This window comes from Papaver somniferum, chromosome 5 (genome assembly GCF_003573695.1).
Source record: "Papaver somniferum cultivar HN1 chromosome 5, ASM357369v1, whole genome shotgun sequence".
In the NCBI taxonomy this organism is placed as follows: domain Eukaryota; kingdom Viridiplantae; phylum Streptophyta; class Magnoliopsida; order Ranunculales; family Papaveraceae; genus Papaver; species Papaver somniferum.
Window position 1 is genome coordinate 95042281 of NC_039362.1, and position 14476 is coordinate 95056756.

General features: G+C 36.5%; 1 protein-coding gene and 1 long non-coding RNA gene across 3 annotated transcripts; both read right to left on the reverse strand.

Annotated features, from left to right (window-relative positions):
* Positions 1-339: 339 nt before the first annotated feature.
* Positions 340-2144, reverse strand: LOC113282273. Of its 2 annotated transcripts, XR_003326693.1 has the most exons (3): positions 2048-2144; positions 1838-1942; positions 340-1419 (listed from the first exon to the last, which is right to left on the reverse strand). It is a non-coding gene; the product is annotated as an uncharacterized LOC113282273 (long non-coding RNA). The 2 variants fall into 2 exon arrangements; XR_003326692.1 differs by having other exon boundaries at positions 340-1942.
* An 8234-nt stretch (positions 2145-10378) lies between these two features.
* LOC113279342 lies at positions 10379-11546 on the reverse strand. Its single transcript, XM_026528036.1, has 2 exons — positions 11484-11546; positions 10379-11344 (listed from the first exon to the last, which is right to left on the reverse strand). The coding sequence occupies exons 1-2, from the start codon at positions 11544-11546 to the stop codon at positions 10379-10381; spliced, it is 1029 nt and encodes a 342-aa protein (XP_026383821.1).
* Between the last annotated feature and the right edge of the window lie 2930 nt (positions 11547-14476).

Consider the following 14476-nt stretch of genomic DNA (forward strand, 5'->3'; position numbering starts at 1 on the left):
GACTGCAAAGTGGTAAAGTTGTAACAACAGCCAACAACTTAGTTGGAATTGTAAATTTTACGAGAAATTTGAACTTCCGGTGCAAGTTGTAGAGCACCACAAATGAAATCAAGATTGATACTGTGACTAGCAAAAGCACTATTGGGAGCTGCATCAGCAGACTTGGTTGATGAAAAATAAGTCATAAAACAAGCTAATGGTACTAACTACACCAGTTTTTCAATGCAGTACCAACATTTCATTCCTTGGAGAAGGAACCATTTCTGACCCAAGCTTAATTGGTATACCTCATTTAGATTTTACCCTCAACTCAGCTTATGTTTGAAGGGCAACAAAATATTCCATTATGAACTGTAAAAAGGTATTATAGAGAATATTCAGTTTGTTTGACAAGTACCTAGGAAGGTGATACATCCAACTGTTAGAACTTGTAAAGTTTGCAACTAGCACTGCTATACTAACAGCTACACAGTTTTTCTTCTAAGAGTAGCAGAGATGGCAGTTGCAAAGGCGAGGTGTCTGTTAGAAAACGAACCTCGGATAACTTCAGTTCTTGTGCCCACTGGTGACAAGTGAAGCTAGACACTCCTTCAGCTTGCATTACCGATGAGGTTGACTGCTGCCACCCAATACATCCATAGTAGCATCCTGTTGGGGTAAACAGTACTTTGGCAAAACCTTCCTGTTGCTGAAGGAATGTCGCTGTCACTGCCAGAATCTTCCATTTCATCTTCAGACACAAGCAATGGTGGCTGAAACTCAGGCGGGTAGAGGATTGCACGCTCATGTTGAACAAGTAGTTGTGCTTGTAGGTAATCCGCACATTCATCTTGATGATGTCTAAGCCGACGGCAGAAACAACAGAACGAGTATGGCAGACCATGATACTCAAAACTGAGATAATTAACGCCTCCTCTTCCATTTTCAGCATGAGTACCAGCTTACCAGGACGCAAAGATTGATACATCAAAAGAAAGTAGCTTTGTTATACGAATCCTCATAGCAAGCAATCCATTTTCAGTTTGTTCTAAGTTCATATCTCGAATACTTGTGATCATATCCACATTGTTAAGAAGCATCTCAAAAATATCATATCCTGGTTCCCAATTCTTCACCATAAAAAGATCACCCATAACTACTCAAGTCTCTTAACGAATAACTCTAACCAGCTCATGGTAGAATTCGCCTAATCAAATACTCTATCTGTTAGGAGTAGTATTCATACCCAAACCTTCTAACAGATAGACCACCTTTAATCTTCAAGGCACACTTAAGCTTAAAACAATTAACATCAACCACAATTGAAAAAACCTAAAAGGGCAACACTATGACAGGTGATGTGCAGAATTTATATGCATTGGTGAGTTTTCTGTGTAACATCAAATGCCTTCCAGGTTTCAGGTTCATCTAAGTCGAAATCTATGAAATGCCAAGGAATAGTTAATCAGTTCATTACGCAAAGGAAGATACATACATTAATTAAGGAAGAATTGCTTTGAACTAAGTTGGCTACTTATTGACCCTCATTAACTGGAATGAGGGTCAGGGTACCATAATTTACTAGACGCAGCAAGATAGAAAAAGAAAATAATTTACTTCTGTAGCTAAATCAATCAGTTAGGTCACTGGCATGATCCTACTTTAAAAAAAGGACATGAAGAGGCAGCTTCTTGGTAACCCCAAGCAGAAATCATGCAGTAAATTTTAGTGCAATAAAAGGTCGCCATGACCCATTCTAAGTTCAGATCGATCGTAAGAACCAAAAAGGTTTGTGTACTTGAGAAACTTGAATCACTCAAAAGAGTCAAATGACAGTATCCATATTAATTAAACTTACTTATTGTTTTGAGAGGAGATACCATGATGCTTGATTTAGATTTTTGAGTCTCCACCACCACATTCCCATACAAAACCCTTTCTCATTCCAAAACCCATTTGTTGCCTTAATTAAAAAACAAAAAAAAAGAACAAAAACATTGAACACTTAAGAGAGTAGATCAAAGGATACCAAGACAGAAATTCAAAGACAGTATATAAAAAGAAATACCTTGTTCTTCTTCTAGTGTAAACAGAAAGAATGGAATGAAGAAGTATATAGAGAAGAAAAGAAGATACTAGAGTTTATAACCTAGGGTGAGTCTCAAGTTCTGACCAAGGTAAGGTTACTTTAACGCTTGGGTTCAATGTAAAAAGTAAAGCCTGCATTATGTACCAGTGAGCAAGATACTTTTGCTTGTGTGGTCGTGTCAAAGCTCAAAGCTGGCCTAGCTGATGAGGAGGAGTGGCTACTAGGTCCAGAAAATTCATGAAAAGTCGTAAAGATACTAATGAGAAGATACTGAGGATAGAATACGTAGTACTTCTGGAAAATTCATTACCTGACTGCATTTCACACTCTTTGCCTAGTAGATCAAGTAAGCAACTATGTTGCTCATTGCTCATCTTCTGCAAGCCTGTTTTGAAACGAAAAAAGTAAATTATTCCACTAGAAAAATTATTGTTTGGCATTGATAACGGCAATGCAAATTCATTACGGATGTCAAAGAAAATGAAAAAAAAAAGAACACTTCGGTCTTATTGGATGTAATGGTGTTCAAAATTCTTTTCTTTCTGTTCTTCTCTTATAAATTATTACATAATATGGGACGGAGATCCCCACAAGACAGGCAGTTTCAAAGAACGAAACAATGGAATCAGTGAATTCCCAACAAACACATTAGTCATTGTGGTACTAGGCTTAAAAGGGGTCGGACTGTTCTAGTTGTCGAACGACACGTCAAATTACATAAAATTCCGGGGAATAAATCCCAGATGATAACTGGAAAACAGGTTATTCTGCAAGAACAATAATGTCTGAAATCTAGATAGATCAAACCAGATATGTTGAACTACAAAACACTTGACAAATTGTTGATATATGGTTTCAGATGCAGTACCAACATTTCATTCCTTGGGAAAACAAATTGTTGATATATAGAGCAAACAATAATGTCTATTCAGATGCAGTACCAACATTTTCATTCCTTGGGGAAGGAGAAATTTCTGACCAAGCTTAATTGATATACCTCATTTCTCCTTGACTCAGTTTTTGTTTGAACGGAAACAAAACATTCCATTATAAACGGCTAAAAGGTATTACAGGGAATATTCAGTTGGTTTGACAAGAAGCTGGGATGGTGATACATCCAACTATTAGAACTTGTAACTTGCTTCACTAAACTAAGAGCTACACCGTTTTTCTTGGAAGATACAAACGCATACATACATCAGGCACCTTCAACAAATATCGAGATTAGGCATTTAGAGCAATTACTAGATTTACACATTCCCAGTGCAAGGTGCAAAGAGTTGTAGAGATGGCAGTTGCAGTCAGTTACAAAACAAACCTTAAATAACTTCAGTTCTTGTGCTCGCTGGACGCCGATGAAGCGAGACATTCCTTCAGCTTGCATTGACGATGGTAGTATCCTGTTGGGGTAAAAAGTACATTGGCAAAACCTTCTTGTTGCTGAAGAAATGTAGCTGTCACTGACAGAATACTCATCTTCGGACACAAGCAACGGTGGCTGAAGCTCAGGCAGGAAGAGGATTGCAGGCTCATGTTGAACAAGTTGTTGCCAGACCTCCTAGTTGAAGTTATTATCTGCATCGCAATATCCTCTACTACAGCTACTAACTTCAGTCACTACAGCTACTGACCTCAGTCAACTGTGTCATTGCTTCAATAGTACCATCCACTGCATTTGAGGAAGCATTTTCATTGACAGGCTAGCAAAAACACTAAACAGATAACTTCAAGTTAGTTCTCAATAATTGAAATCATCTGATTTTGCAACAATTGCCATGTAAAGTATATATCAAAATGCCCAAAACTACCAAAACAAAACAAAAATTACCCCCATATAAGACATGCAGAGGTAGTAGCATTGAAAGTAAACCAAATAGTGTACATTTCAGTGCAATAAAAGGTCAGCATGATCGATACAAAGTTCAGATCGATCAAAAAAAGGTGTGTTTATGTACTTTAAGAAACTTGAATCACTTAAAAGAGTTAAGTGACAGCATCAAGATTAACTACACTTACGCATTGTTTTCAGAGGAAATATCATCATGCTGTAAGATTAACTACACTTATCGTATTGTTTTGAGAGGAAATATCATCATGCTGTTTGGTTTGAGTTTCTGAGTCTCCCCACCACATTCCCATACAAAACCTCTTCTCATTCCAATACCAATTTGCATTTTTGTTGCCTGTTTGAAAACAAAAAAAACATTGCACACTTAAATAGAATAGATCAAAGGAAATCTAGGCAGGAATTCAGAAACAATATACATAAAGAAATACCCGTTGTTTCTTCTTCTTCTAATTCACCCACAAATTTAAGCTGAAGCACAAAAATTTAAGCTGAAGCACCAAAAATTTTAAGAGAGAAACTCAAAAGGAATGAACAATGAAGAAGTAAATATAGAGACTAGAATTTATAACCTAGGGTCCCAAGTTTTGACCACGGTTAAGGTTATTTTAAGTCTTTGACGCTTTTTTTTTTTTTTTGAAAGGTTCACCAATTTTATTTAAGAGAGGAAACTTGAGGTTACATTTTTAGGATATTTAGTTCCAATCCTATCACTAAAAACATTGTCTTGGATGAAGGATGTGCAGCTGAATTCCCAGCTGTTTGTTGTTGTCGCTGCCGTGCTCTGTGTTTGGTTGGATACTGCTTTGTTTGCCAGTCCATCAGCAGTCTGGTTTACTTCTCTCCAAGTGTGTGTGATTTCGTAGTACGGAATTTCAGTTAGGAGCGAGTTGATTTCTGCTAGCATATTTTTTAGGTACCATGGTGCTGGTTCCTTTTTTTGTATTAGACGTAGCAGTGCTTGTGAATCAACTTCAAACCAGATTCTCTGCCATTGGTTTTGAGTAGCTATCCTTGTCGCCAGTAGTAAACCCCATGTTTCCGCCTGGATTGATGTTGTTATCCCGAGTGGTGCCGCCATTGCCTTGAGTAGATTCCCGTCACTGTTTCTGCATATGATTCCTTCCCCTGCCAGTCCTGGGTTACCTTTGGATGCGCCGTCTGTATTTACCTTGATGCAATTTATTTCCGGTGGAGTCCATCCTATGTAGATCGTTGAAGTAGTAGTTATTTGCCTTTGTACTCTGGTGATTGTTGGTCCATTCGCCATGAAGGGTGCTACGTATTTCTGTGCTCTTTGATACTCTTCATACATCACCATTATAATTTGGAATGTTTGTACTGGTTGTTGTCGTTGCCGTTTGTATACCTTTGCATTTCTTGCCAGCCATATATGCCATGCTGTGAAGCCGAATAATACTCTGTCTTGTTCTGAGTAAGCCTTGTCTAGAATGTGGTGTATGTTGTCTGGGCATGTGCTATAAGTGTAGTTTGGATGCCTTTATTGGTGTTGCCGTTGTTGTGGTAGTGCCTGATGTGTTCCTACATGAAGGTGTTGTTGCTGATGAGTATTGGTTGTCGCCGCCGAGACTGCTAGATGATTGAATATTAATTGCCATGTTTCTGCTGAGTTGTTGCATTCAAAAATTAGGTGTTGTGTCGATTCTTCCTGGTTGTTGCATGTTGGGCATGTAGATGATGGAGTTATGTGAAACCGATGGAGTCTTTGGAATGTTGGTAATCCTTGATGAGTGACCTTCCACAAGAAAAGTCTGATTTTCGGTGGACAACTTAGTTTTGAGATAGAGTTGTAGTCCACAGTGAGTGGGTCCCAATACCAGCACTCCCTGTTTTCTCCATTCCAGGGGCCCACCCACTCTGAGTGGGAGGTTTTCCCACTGTCCCAATTCTCGATTCATTTAGAACTGCTACACAATAATCTAATAGGAGTCCACAAAAGTGTGCATCCTAGCTCTAGGTTGAAACTTGAAAAGAGAAACCAATTGAATCGCGACCTTGCTAGAGGTGGTGCATCGGTTGTTAAATTATGCCCATGTTTTTCTAGTAGAATAATAACAAAGATTCTTACTTTTATGCAAATCCTAACCAAGAAAGGACTCGGTTATGATATTTAAGCCGTAAGCTTGGCTACAACTTCAGCGGAAGCAGCACCAAGTCTAGAGTTACCCATAATCCATCCAAATAGTCCTTGTAGAAGGCACAAAAACAGCAAACTCCACATTCCCAAGGATCAAAGATTATTTTTTTTAGTTGCAGTTGAGAATTGAGATAACCTCATTGTAGGCTGGAAAAATCTCTCGTGGACTAAAATACACAAAAACTCCCTCAAACTCTCCTACACTCCCTCCAAATCCACAGGAATTAAAATACATCAAACCCCCCTAATTCCCCGTGGACTAACACCCTGTAAATTCTTTTCTGCTGTTCAAGGTGAAATATCTGAAGCAGTTTCCGTAGTTGGCTACAGAAATTGGATTTCTGTAAGGCACCACAGAAATTTATTTGGATTTCTGTCTGCCTTCACAGAAACTGTGTATCTGTGCTTATCTACAGAAACTGTTTCAGCATTTCTGTACTAACTAACAAAAATTTCGTACAGAGCATATGACTCAAGTTAAACTGTGAGTCGAATATGGAGTTTTGAGACGCGTTATGATCACGCTGATGAGCTAATGCGTCATGGTTACGTGTCCCTATTGTCAAGCCGCGTGATGGTTGCGCGTCCCATATTTTTTTTCTTTTTGACTTTCTTTTGTTTACACTCCATTCCCACAAGGCCACGCCATACTTTTGGAAGAAGCCTATTATTGGGGCGTCACATTCCAATAGAAGGACTTCACCTAATAGGACAAAAATGGGTCACCCATAAGTAATTTTTTTCAAAAACCTCTTATCCAAAATAATTTTATAGTAACTAAACAACCCTTATGTGGGATAATTGTCCCCATTTAATTAGTTTTCAACATTTAACTAAGTTAGCTAATTTAGATTAGATTAATGATTTCGATTTAGGGTAAGAGATAGAAAAGTAGAGTTAATGTCTTGGTTTTTGAAGTAAAGAGTTTTTTTTTTTTTTTTTGAAAACCCTAGATTTTGATTTACCGAACTAAATGGAGTGATTGCAGTGTGAAAATTTGAGGTGGGTGAATCCTTAATGATAGAGAAACCATATTTTACATACCACATGATGGAGATCGTGATTCACCCGACAAAGATTTAATTTTTTAGGTTTCCAAACTGGTTTACGGTTGAGTTTCTCCCTTTAGCCAATCGTAACGCCAATTTTCGGTTAGGTGATGAGGAACTCCTGACTGTAACCGGGTAAAATGAAAAAAATCCAATTAATTAATAATATGATTTCAGGTGAATTTCCTTTGTTGTGGTTAAAAGCTGAATCAATCTCTATTCCTAGAGCTTCTGGCCCTACCGAAAATATTTAGACCAATAAGAATCGGGGATTCTCCACACGAGTTACTTTTGGAAATCCCCTGATTCCAAATCTGTTTTGAGCATTCTTTACGAACCCTATTTTATTTTGGTTTCACCTAAATACCACCCACACATTTCCTAATTACCACTCACAATAAAAAAATATATTAATTTTGTACCTTATCTGAATTGGGTAATAAAGACTTACCTTCTTCTCTAATTATTCTCTAAAGCATTTCATGTAATATCCCCGCCCCCACCACCTTCAAGTGACAACATATAACATATCCGTTTATAACGTCAGGATTTTAATTTTATTAAGTTTTAAGTTTCAATTTTAATTTTAACTTTGATCTTCATCTTAATCAAGGTTTTAATTTTGTGGATGAAGTTAGGTCTTAATTTGTTTTCATGGATTAGGGTTAAATTTTTGATAGAGATACAATCAGGATTTCAATATCGAGAAACTCATTAAAAGGTTTCAGTGTTTGTTTTCTTGAAAAATTGATGTTTAACGAAAACTGAACTCATGTTGATTGTTCTGTTTGAGCAAAATATGATCTTTTCAGCATAAGCAAAGTCCAGAGTTGATGACGAAAAATTCAAGCCATATTAACTATCTCTCATTATTCTGTTTATGAAAGCTTTATCCCATGAATCCATGGATATGTCGTATGCAATTCTAACTTTTATAAAAATGGGTGGTGGTGGAGGTGACAGTGGATGGGGTGGTGGTGGTAGTGACAGCGGATGTTTTAGTGGTGGTAACGGGGATTACCATATTGGCAGTAGAGAAGAAGGTGAATTTTCATTACTCACTCTAAATTAGGTCTACAATTAATGTATTTTTAGAGTGTAGGTGGTACTTAGGTAAAGTGTGGGTGGTATTTAGGTAAAACCTTTATTTTTCAGCTCCTCTCTCTTTCTCGCTATTTTTCTCTCACGGTTTCTTCTTTATGTGTTGCTAGATAATGGATCGAAAGTGCACCATCGGGGTTTCAATCTTCTTATCTTATATTATTGAACTTCTTTTGTATGTTTTGATTGGGTTTTGCTCCTTTTTCTATGAATTAATTAGCTGTGTTTTTCTTATGCAGATGAGGGTCTATCAGTTCGAACAAGCAACTACCAGTAAATTATCACAATTTTATTGATTATTCATTTTATATTCTTCGAATTCAAATTAGGGTTTCGAAATTTGCATTATTTTGGGATCTTGGATTGAATTTTCGTTTTCGATTTTTGACTTCTTAAGGCGTTGTTAGCATCAACATGTATAGTTAGGGTATTAAGAACGATGTATCTAATGTTTCTGATTTAAAATTTAGGACAAAAGTAACGTGTGTTTTTGTTCTTGGTTCCATCAAAGGCTGAGTAGAATTAATTCTTTGATTTTCGTGTTTTTTTTTTCTGTTTTGGATTGGGTTAAGTGTTCTGATTTACTATGATTTCTGTTTTTTCATTGTTGTTGTGATTTACCATTAAATTGTTCAACAATGATTTCCCTGTTTTTGGGTTCTTTGCAGCAGGTTCAAAGATGGAAAATCCTCCTCTAGTGAGCCTTGGCCTTGGGTCCCCTAATTAATGTTAGTAAGATGATCTTCTTTTTATGTTCAGTCAACAAATTTTAGGATTTTACCCATTGGATGTATGTTTGTGTATATGGGTTGATGGTTGATCTGAGACTTGAGTTTGTGGTTGAGGATTTATTGGTTTATTTTGTTTGTAGATAGTTAGATATGGTATGATGCAGACATATTCTAACGCAGAACGGAAGCGTGAATAAAGAATTTTGGTATAGTAAAGTAGAAGAATAGTTGAGAAAATCTCAATATTGTTTGTTAATAATTGTGTAAGATTATTACATAGGACTTGGCTCCTATTTAAATAACTCTAAGACTCAAACTTGGAAAATAAGAAATCCCTAAAATAAATAACATTCTAGAATTAAATAACTTCTAAAAATACGTAATTCTAAAAATAAGAAATAATACTCTAAATTAATTAAACTCTAGAAATAAGAAAAATACTAATCCTAAATCTAACGGATGTCCTACATCAAGCCCGCCATCTTGAAAAGAATTCGTCTCGAATTGAGAAAGTACCGAAAAACATGTCCTTCATCATGCCCGCCATCTTGAAAAGAAGTCGACTTCGAGTTCACCAAATATTGTAAACGACCCGCCCAACAAATAAAATACTTAGAGTAAGTTGATGATCGTAGAGTAAAACACCATAAAATTGATTGTTGAACACAAAAGTTGATGTCGACGTTGGCAACAATTGGAGTAGTAATTATCTCGCAATACTTTTGACTCACGAAAATATTTTCGCATAGCTTTTGATTTTCAAGAACAATGGCATTAGGCGACTCACAAGAAGATGGTGTCTCCAGTGTTTGCAGTGTTGATATTGGTGAAACTTCTTCGACATTATCTGGACAAATAATTTGTTGATTATGGACATGACAACTTGGATTTGCTTCACCATCACAAGATTGAGGAGCATCATTGTGATTCTCTGCATGTGCGGTCCCACTGGATAACATTGATTCAATTAAATCCAGTTGATGTTGGATAATATGACCATTCAGATTGGTTTCAGTCGCGAGGTTGATGGTTATTATTTTCTCCATTACGATTAAGAATAAGAGCAGTCAAATTTGTTGAAATTAACTGAAGTTGACGTTGAGTCTCGAGTTGAGATTCCGTAAGCTTCTGTTGGGACTCTGCAATAACAAGTAAAAGATCTTCAAGACTAGCACGATTATCTTTTCCACCTTCTTTTTCTTTGCCGGTCATGGTGATACACCGTTCTTAACAGAAGAGATAGAGAGAAGGAAAAGATATAAAAAAAAAATTTACGCAAAAGGGCTATATTAATTAAAAATATCATATTACCACAAAGAAGTGCTAAAACTGATAGAAAACAAAGAAGCTACCAAGTAGCATTACAAGACAGGAAAATCCTGTCAAAACCAAGAGGAAAGCAACAAAGAAACTAAAATTGCAGGACTAATGGCTTCCTAACAAAACATTCCAATTATGAAGCACTGTATTGAGAGTAAACCCAGCAAAAGTATTGGTGCCAATAGACCAATGATAAAGCAAAATTTTTACTTCTTGAAGGATCTGATCAGAATTCTTGAATTTGCCCATAAAAATCCTGTTATTGCGCTCATTCCATACAGTCCACCAAATGGCAGAAGGAATCAAGCCCCATAACCTTTGTTTCAAAGAATTACCTTTCTTACTGCTCCATTCCCATATATTAGCTTTGACATCTTCTCTGAAAACCCACACTAAATTGAAGCTGTTGAAAAAAAAATGCCACAGCTTCATAGTCTCTTCATAATGCAGAAACAAATGTGTATTAGATTCAGCAGCTTTCCAACATAAGATACAACCGTTGATGACAATCCTATTCCTCAAAGTATCCAAAGTTGGAGCAGAATTATAACACAGGCACCAAGTGCAAAAAGACACTTTCTGAGGAATTCTTGGATTCCAAATATTCATATGAGGGAACCTGATAAAACCTTCTTCTTCAATAGCATTATAACAAGATTTGATAGAGAAAGTGTTACCATGCCTCCAAGTAAGAGAGTCTTCACCAGAATTAGTTAACACAGGATTGCTGATGAGTTGAAGTAGCTCTGTTACCAAAATCACTTCATTATCATTTAGAGTCCTTGAAAAATTAAAATTCCAGGCTGGGATAGCATCAGTAAAACTAAACATGTCTCTTATTGAATCATTCTTATTCCTAGAAAGCTTGAAGAAAGCAGGAAACAAATCAGCTAAATTGAGATCCCCTATCCACATATCCTTCCAAAAATATAGATTGTTTCCAGTTTGTACCTGCACAATAGTGTTCTGCTGAATTGTATTTTTGGATTTTAGAATTCCAGTCCAAAGGCTCTTCCCAATTGGCTTGTTAGAATCACTAGGAGTAAGAGCATCAAAATTTCCACCAAATTCCTGGTGAATAATAGATCTCCATAAAGCCCTTTTTTCCTTGCCATATCTCCATCACCATTTGGCATGGAGAGCTCTAATCTAACTTCTTAAAACCAACTCCACCTCTTTCTTTTGAAACACTAATTCTTCTCCAACCTACCCAGCTTCTCTTTTTATAAGAATTAGTAGAACCCCATAAGAATTTCCTCACGATACTAACCATTTCCTTTTCTACTGATGCAGGTAATTAAAAAAGAGAAAGGTAATAAATTGACAGACTAGAGAGAACATTTTTGATGAGCATTAATTTATCACCTTTAGTTAAGTATCTCCTTTGCCAAATGCTTAGTTTTTGTTGAAATCTCTGGAGAATAACTTCCCGGACAGTAAGATAGAAACTGGTCTTGTATGGTTGTTGAGTCTTAAACAGTAGGGAGATGGGAAAAGTGATGGATGGGATTAATTAATTAATGATTGAGAGGAGGAAAAGGGAACAGATGGGAGTTAACTAATTAACAAGAGAAGTGGGAGTACTGTACGTACGGAAGAAAGATAGAAAAGAGAAAGTGGGACAGAGGCGGTGAAGTTTGTGGAGGACGTGCTGGAATAGGAAGGAGGTCGACGAAAAGTAAGGCAAGGCAAGAACAGAAGTTTACCGGAATCGGAAAGAAGACGTAGTGGTGGAAAATTAGGGCTTTGGCAAAACAGACGGACGACTTTTTTTTTTTTTTTTGAAAATAAAAGGATAGCTGGTTTAGAAGAAGAGATGCGGAGATCTCGATAGGTAGAGAAGAGACGAAAGGGTAAAGAAAATTAGATGAAAAGAATAAAAGGATCGAAGCCGAAGCTCTGATGCCACTTAACGCAAAACGGAAACGTGAATAAGGAATTTTGGTAGTAAAGTAGAAGTATAGTTAAGAAAATCTCAATATTGTTTGATAATAATTGTGTATGATTATTACATAGGACTTGTCTCCTTTTTTTTTAAGCATACAATTTATTATAATAAATTTAGTTTACAACTTGTCGTGGGTATGTGGTACCCACAGAGTCTTGAAATAAAATGTGCTGATAAAGGATGGGATTGCCTGGTCCCAAATTTTGGTTGAAAAATTTCCTGCCTGGTTTCCATCCGCTGCATGGTTTGTCAATCCGTCCGCTGCTTGATTTCCTTCCCTGTAGTTGTGTTGTATAACGACCTGCGGGATTTTCCTAAGTCTCATTTTTATTTCTTCGATCATTCCTGCTATGTGCCAAGGTGGCGACATAGTTGATGTGATGAATCTCAGGAGGTTTTCCGAGTCTGTTTCAAATAGGATTCTAGTCCATTGTCTCTCCGATGCTGTTCTTGAAGCCAATAATAAGGCCCATGTTTCTGCAGTTAGTGCTGTCGTAATTCCTAGTGGTTGAGCCATAGCTATTAATGTTCGTGCATCAGAGTCTCTACAGATGAATCCAGCTCCTGCAATCCCGGATGTCCTCTGGCTGCTCCATCTGTGTTAATCTTAATCCAGTTGATATTCAGAGTAGACCAACCTACCAATATTGTTGATGTTCTTTTGTTTGTTATCGTGTTGTTGAATGTTGGTGTATCTCCTGGTATGATTGGTGGTGAAGCGTGTAGTGCCCAAAAAAATTCTTGTTGTAGTTTTTGTGCCCAGGCTACGATTTCTTCTGAAGTTGTTTGTTTTTGTTGGTAAATTAGATCATTTCTGGATAGCCGTAGGGTCCAAAATAGGAAACAAACTGAGGAGATTATAGATGTTGATGTTGGATGCTGGAGGATTTGGGATATGGTTGTTTGAGGGTTTAAAGTGAAGTTTGGGTTTGGGTTTGGGTTGGTGTTTGGTGCATTTTGAAGTTGGTTGAATAAGATGTTCCAGGAAGAAGCCGATGTTGGACAATGAATTAAAAGGTGGTCTGCTACTTCCGTATCAGTATTGCATCTAGGGCATATGTCTGAGTTGGTCAAATGGATTCGATGTAAGAGAGAGATCCCTAAAATAAATAACGTTCTAGAATTAAATAACTTCTAAAAATACGTAATTCTAAAAATAAGAAATACTACTCTAAATTAATTAAATTCTAAAAATAAGAAAAATACTAATCCTAAATCTAACGGATGTCCTATATCAGACCCGCCATCTTGAAAAAAATTCGTCTCGAATTGAGAAAGTACCAAAAAAAACATGTCCTTTATCATATTCCGTCAAAAATGACCTGTAAGGTGTTCATGTTTCTAATTACAGTGGATGTTCTTTTAGTTTTTTTTTTTGGTGATGCCACATTGATTGGTTACTTGGAGAAGTTTGATGCGTTAGAGTTATATACTCCTGACATTACATTTTTAATAAACGTGGCTTTGGATGCAGGGCACCTAACTTTGAACCTTGGCTTTGAGTATAAAAGTGATATTGTAGGATTTTTTTTTTCTTTTTTTTTTACTTTGTTTATTTGTTAGCTTTGCACAATACTAAATTCAACTGTCAATATGGTAATATTTCTTTGCTAAACTTTAAAAGGAAGACATGTGAAATATTTCATCTGTCTGGAACAGTTATATTTTCGAGTGTGACTTCTTCATTTGATAGCAATCAGTAGCAGCCAAAGAAGCAGAAATACAGATGGAGGCGACCGGTGGAGTTGGAGGAATGTAAGTGTTCTTACTGCCAATTATGATTCATATTGAGTTTTTCTAAACAAAATATTTGTGCATCAATTCTTACTGCCAACTGCGATTCATAATGGGTTTTATTGAATGTGATATTTGTGTTAACTAAGGATCGGATTTGTTTAGGCCTACTTGCATAGCTCTTATTCTCATAGCGCATTTAGGTAAGTGAAATTTATTTATACTCTGAATCTCTGATGTTATCACAAGGAGTTGAACATTTTAATCCAGCGGAAAATAGTTTTAGAAAACTAGAAGCTGAATTCGAGTTTGTACTGCTTGAAGAAAAAGTATATGACCCGAAAAAATATGAATCTGTATCATGTTATCCACTAATTTGTTGTCTATTTGATATTGGTTAAAAACTTTTATTATCCCATAATGGACTATGTTGCCGCTTGCAACAAATATTCTCCGAACTGGCGGAGATAATCTAATTATGTAGTTTTTCTATTAATTCCACTGCAAATCCTTCGTTGTAT